The 5,771-nt window shown below is 33.1% G+C and overlaps 1 protein-coding gene across 1 annotated transcript; it reads left to right on the top strand.

Moving 5' to 3' along the window:
- The first annotated feature begins 1,434 nt into the window (after window positions 1-1,434).
- On the top strand, window positions 1,435-5,680 carry LOTGIDRAFT_184700 (hypothetical protein). Its single transcript, XM_009068440.1, has 5 exons — window positions 1,435-1,759; window positions 2,647-2,813; window positions 3,807-3,950; window positions 4,294-4,473; window positions 4,833-5,680. Exons 1-4 carry the CDS (start codon window positions 1,521-1,523, stop codon window positions 4,470-4,472), a joined length of 729 nt encoding a protein of 242 aa, XP_009066688.1. The 5' UTR covers window positions 1,435-1,520; the 3' UTR covers window position 4,473; window positions 4,833-5,680.
- The last annotated feature ends 91 nt before the right edge of the window (window positions 5,681-5,771 follow it).

Genomic DNA, 5,771 nt, shown 5'->3' with positions numbered 1-5,771 from the left:
GACAGTTCACTCTGATACAATATGATACGAGACAGTACACCCTGATATAATATGATACGAGACAGTACACACTGATACAATATGATATGAGACAGTACACACTGATACAATATGATACGAGACAGTACACACTGATACAATATGATACGAGACAGTACACACTGATACAATATTATACGAGACAGTACACCCTGATACAATATGATACGAGACAGTACACACTGATACAATATGATCTGAGACAGTACACACTGATACAATATGATACCAGACAGTACACCCTGATAAAATATGGTACGAGACAGTACACCCTGATACAATATGATACGAGACATCACACCCTGATACAATCTGATCTGAGACATCAACTGGTATTATATGGCATTAAAAGATACAAGCTTATGTAATTTTTATGATGAAAAATAACAAATGAGAGGGGGGGGATAACAGAAAACCGGTCCCTCTATCTGCAATTAAAATTCAGTTACAACTTATTTGTTTTATAGGACATAGTAATCTAAGACGTAAAGGCTGTCATATTGGTGTACTTTAGGTTTCACTATCCCACAATTCCTTATTTTATCGAGATTCGGGCTTTACATGACACACTTTGATTGGTTTTAAATACTTTGAGGCGGGTTTTTGCTGCAATGTAGACTAAAAATATGAGAAAGCAAAAAAGATATGAAATTACAATCTTATTTAATTAGATTGTTTCTCATTCGGCTGTACATTTACACAAAGAAAAGCGCACTAAAATAGCGTCTATTAATGGTGTCAAAATAATTTGTGTAGGTTTCGTAAGAATGAAATATTTCACGAAATCGTGTGAATAATTTCCTTACCAATTCCGTTTTCATATCATGACCATTTCTGTGTTATATAATGTTTATAGGTCAAATATTTCCCATTCACTCAAAAATGTCGTTCAATTAAGAGAAGGCCTGCTTTGTACACAATAGGATAAGCAAACTAAATATGCCAATGATTTAGACTTTTAGTTAAGGGATTAAAAGCGGTAGCTTTAATTGAAACAATCTGTACATCAAGACCCAATTTTAATCAGTCTAATCCCAGTCGTGTTTAAAATTTTAACATAAACAGCCCTTTGTTTATCAGCTTTATTTACACTCGTTCATTCATCATATATATTAGTAAGTATTTCCGAAGAGTTCATTATACCAAGAGGCAGGAAATACTTTTAAATATTTTAACATACAACGCCCCTGTTGCCAAATTATGGTACAAACCGACTGCCTGAATCACGTAGACTAACATATCCAGTATTTACTTATAGAAAGTATCTCGTAGATGGTGTCTGGATGGTCGAGAATGTGTAGGTGAAATGGGTTTGGTTCTTCAGTAAGCATCAAAGATCAAATTACCACAAGTTATTTTTAACGGCCACGTCTTCTTCTCACAGAACTCACTTCTGCTAAATCTAATAGACTCCATTTTGAATTCTAGCAGAAGTGAACACAGTTTTAGTTCCGTAGCAGTAGACAGTTTGGGGTATAAGAATGCGTATTTTATTTGTTCTCGGTGCCTGGGCACTGTTAGGTTTCGTTTCGGCTAGTCCTAATACCAGATGCAACGATTGTAAGAAGGAATTATGTCCAAAGTTATCTCGTTCTGAGTGTTTAACTGGAATAGTAAAAGATGGATGCGACTGTTGTGATGTCTGTGCCAGAATGGAAAGTCAGACTTGTGATCTCCCTGAAACACCTTATGTTAATGGAAAATGTGGTGATGGATTAAGGTATGTTATGCTGTTTTTCTTATGAACAAATGATTGATTTTATATTTATCACACCCCATCATAAGATAATCAGGAACTAAGAACTGGGTCATTGTAACCCGATGACCTCTTGATATCAGGAATGGGGTAAATCACCGATGTACTGTGAATTTAAATTTCACTGGTACAATTAGGCCTATAATCTAGTTTATATTGTAAAATGTCTACGAAACTTTTTTGGTCAGTTGTATTAAAGTTTACTGTGGTTAAATTTTCAGAACAACTTCTTTATGATATATAGGTTTATATAATTATAATAACGCTTATTTAGAGAAAAGTCTTGATAATGATATTTTGTCAGACAGTTTTTGATTTCCTATGTGAAATTATGACATAACAATTGTAAGGTTATCTGAAGTGTAAAGTTATGTTGACAGTTTATACATAATGGTACTGATAAAACCCATATGTTTACCCAATGACGTTTGATAAACTTAATGATAACCAATCCTACTACAACCAAGAAGAATTCTCCCAAAATCATGAAACTTATGACTCCATCTTAATTACAATATGATGGATGCTATACGCGAAGTTTTCGAAATGGAGTGAAACAGGGTGATTTTTCTTGCACTATATTAATTTATCAGATGTTTAAATGAATTTATACATAATTAATCAACAACATTTCAAGCACTCCTAAGAACATTTCTTCGGTGGTTTCATAACATAGAGAAACGCGCGTTACAATTACGTCACATTAATGCTTTTTTTTTTACTTCGAATAAGAAGTTATTGATTGACTTGTGTCTTGGACTGAAAGCATACATGAGTACGATTGTCCTACTAATAACACCCCTACCCCTCACCTATGCATAATAGATATATCTTGGTTATTCTTTATTTAGTTGTGAAGAAACAGAGTTTGGCCAAGTTTGTGTTTGTGAACACGACCAGATTATCTGTGGTTCAAACAACGTTACCTACAACAACATGTGTGGATTAATGGCTGATATGAGAAGAGCTGGTTTGAAATCAGAGTTAGAAGTTAAATTTGTGGGACCATGTGACGCAGGTAGGAAAATATAGTTTCACTACATACTTTTAAATAACCTTTACAGTATTAAAGTGATATACGTCTTAGAATGAACATAAAATTTAAGTTCTCGAAATGGTCAGTATGAGTATATATTCATCAATGAACTCATGGTGTCATAAAGTTACAACAGAATCCCTGTAAAATCTGGAAAGTTGGTAAATTCATAAAACTAAGCAATTATTGAAAAACGCTTGATCTTGATATTAAACGTTTTTCAATAGTTCATTGGATATTTATGGATAATTACTAAGTTTTTTGGATTTATCTTATAACATAAGGATCCCGTTATGGCTCTTATTCGCCAAGTTAAAAATTCTTAAATTTTATGTTAATTCTAAGACGTAGTATCACTTTAAGATATTAAGATTGTAAGATTTAATTGAAATGAAACCACACCAAAAATTTTATTTAACTTTAATGACAAGCAGAAGAGTGTCTCAATCCAGCAGTGAATATCAACCGGATTTTATTATCCTTCAAGTTTGTGCTATGAACTTTCTTATAACCTGATATATGGACTACACATGTTAACGGTTAATTAATTACACATGGTTAAAGTATATTGGCCACCTGTAGAGCACTGGGTACTAGTATCATATTTCAACTTTATAACCGTTAATTTCAATTATAAACCTGTATATCGCATTCCAAATGTAACTTCTATCCTAATGCGTTCGTAGAATCCCCAAAACAAGCACTTATATTTGTTATTAATCTCTCTTGATGTATTCTTGCATCAGTTAAGATATAAATTTGAAACATGCAATATTTCTGTGTTTTAGATGTTTATAGTTACAGCTCATACCTCTAGCTAGAACTGTCATAACGTATCCAGTGAACAATAAAACCTTTGGAGTAATTTAGACCAGAGTCCCAATATCCAATAGGCCCTACAAATGTAAAAGCCTGCCTCTTGCTACATGGGTTTCACAAAAGTATCATAGTTACTATATGTATTTTGCTTTACAGGAGCTAAGATTGTAAGTTCTCCAATGTACACCAAGAATAGCACTGGTGGTACCGTTATCTTATCCTGTGAAGCTGTTGGTAACCCTACTCCCCATATTGCCTGGTTATACACTAGAGCTGATGGTGAAACATTCAGTGTCCCTGGTAAGTAGGCATGTCTTATCTCTCTCATCGATACAGCGAGTAAAAAACAGGACGAAAACAAAAGCTATACAACTTCATTTCCACAGGACCTTGAAAGCTTGTGATGCTTGCCGCTAGTTCGAACATAATAAGATATGAGACGAAATTTGCAATATCTTGAAATTGTAAAGATGATTATTTGCCACTTTTAGGATCTTACTAAGGTTGAAAGCTTGTTGGTGTATATCATATTATATGTACATGAGTATACTCATGATTTAGTGAGCACAATGTTACCAATTAACTGCAGAGGAGTATGCACCCTTTTATGGTTTCAGTGAACACTGATATCTTTCAACTTCAGGTGACGATGAATTTACTCTGACAGCTGCTAGAGGTGGACCTGGACGTTATCAAATTACTGGTTGGGTTCAGATCGAAGGTTTGAGAAAAACCCACGAGGGTGACTACACCTGCATTGTCCAGAATAAATATAAAAAAGACACTGCTAAGGCTCGAGTAAAGGTTGTTCCAAGAAAATAAGGTACATGTATAACTGCCATAATCCTTTAGCAACATTAGAGCTACAGAGCAAATTTCTTAACGGTTGTAAATAGGATTTCCATTTGCATTATTTCACATTTTCGACAGGTATCTGTGGCTGAAAATTTAACAGAAAATTCATGATGCAAATCATGCTATCGGCGTCCCCGATTCATATTAAAATTTATGGAAATAATGGTAATCTAAAGAGGAGGTATTTAAACTATGTCATAAATACAAAAGAAATAATACATAATAATACTAAAAAATACCCCTGGACGAAATTTTGCGGGTCCAGAAGCTCTGCTGTACCACTGTTCTCATTTGTACTGATAACATATATATAATCTTCTATTTCAGATGTTTGGACCATTCTCAAGCCCATCGTGATATTTTTTTACAATATATCTTTAACATTTGAATTATTTAGATTATTCTATAAGGGCTCAATTTCTACATGATATCAATTATATTTTGAGATGTCATTGATTCACATGTTGATGTGTTATCACAAGTATTTCAAATGGTGCTAAATTGTAAAATAAGTATATAAGTTGTATTCATTATTATATATTGTGTGATAGAAATATGGTACGCAACGTGCGAATCTGTGATCAGAAACATATAAAGAAGTTCTGAAGACCGGGAATTGCAAAAGTTTATAGCTCCATTTACAAACAGTTTTATTCGTGCAATATCTTGTTTTTAGAAGTCTTCATATGTTTATTGTAAGATGGTTACCACGACACAATTTGCTCTTACGTTCAGATTAGATTGCCACTTCACTGCCAAAATATAACCTTGCTTGATTTAGTTTGGAATGATTTTTTGAGTTCATTACGGTCACAAGTCTTGCCAATGATGTACAATAGTTTTTTTGTCTATGTATTTGCATGCGATTATTTTTAAATTTGTATTTTTTGCTATATTTGTGAATTACCATCTTGAGATTTTGGTTTAAGTTACACAAAATTCACAAATACAGTGATAGCTTCTTTTTTTTTTTAAAACAACGTTGATTTATTTCTTCGTTAAACACCACAAGTGCCAAAATAAGGGAAATATTTGATCATAGGTTGGGTTTGTAAACAACGAATCATTGTCTTCCATATTGTATTCTATATACTATAATCAAATGTCCACTCACATACTCTTGATGTAGATAGATGTTTGTAATATCAATAAATCTTTTGGAAATTCTCAGACTGTATTTTGTCATTTGCCTCAAAATCATTTTTTTTTGTTTTGGTCCAGAATTTCATGTTATTCATATGATATTGATACGTTTATTGATATCGG

This window comes from Lottia gigantea (assembly GCF_000327385.1).
Source record: "Lottia gigantea unplaced genomic scaffold LOTGIsca_9, whole genome shotgun sequence".
Lineage (NCBI taxonomy): Eukaryota > Metazoa > Mollusca > Gastropoda > Lottiidae > Lottia > Lottia gigantea.
Note: the sequence above shows the minus strand (reverse complement) of the source record. Positions and strands in the feature narration are given on the sequence as shown.

What these genes read in the sequence shown, in the direction of transcription:
- LOTGIDRAFT_184700 (XM_009068440.1), top strand. Translation starts at nt 1,521, where the DNA reads ATGCGTATTTTATTTGTTCTCGGTGCCTGGGCACTGTTAGGTTTCGTT. An exon ending in AAATGTGGTGATGGATTAAG is followed by an intron (nt 1,760 to 2,646) that starts GTATGTTATGCT and finishes TTCTTTATTTAG; the next exon opens with TTGTGAAGAAACAGAGTTTG. An exon ending in TGAAACATTCAGTGTCCCTG is followed by an intron (nt 3,951 to 4,293) that starts GTAAGTAGGCAT and finishes TTTCAACTTCAG; the next exon opens with GTGACGATGAATTTACTCTG.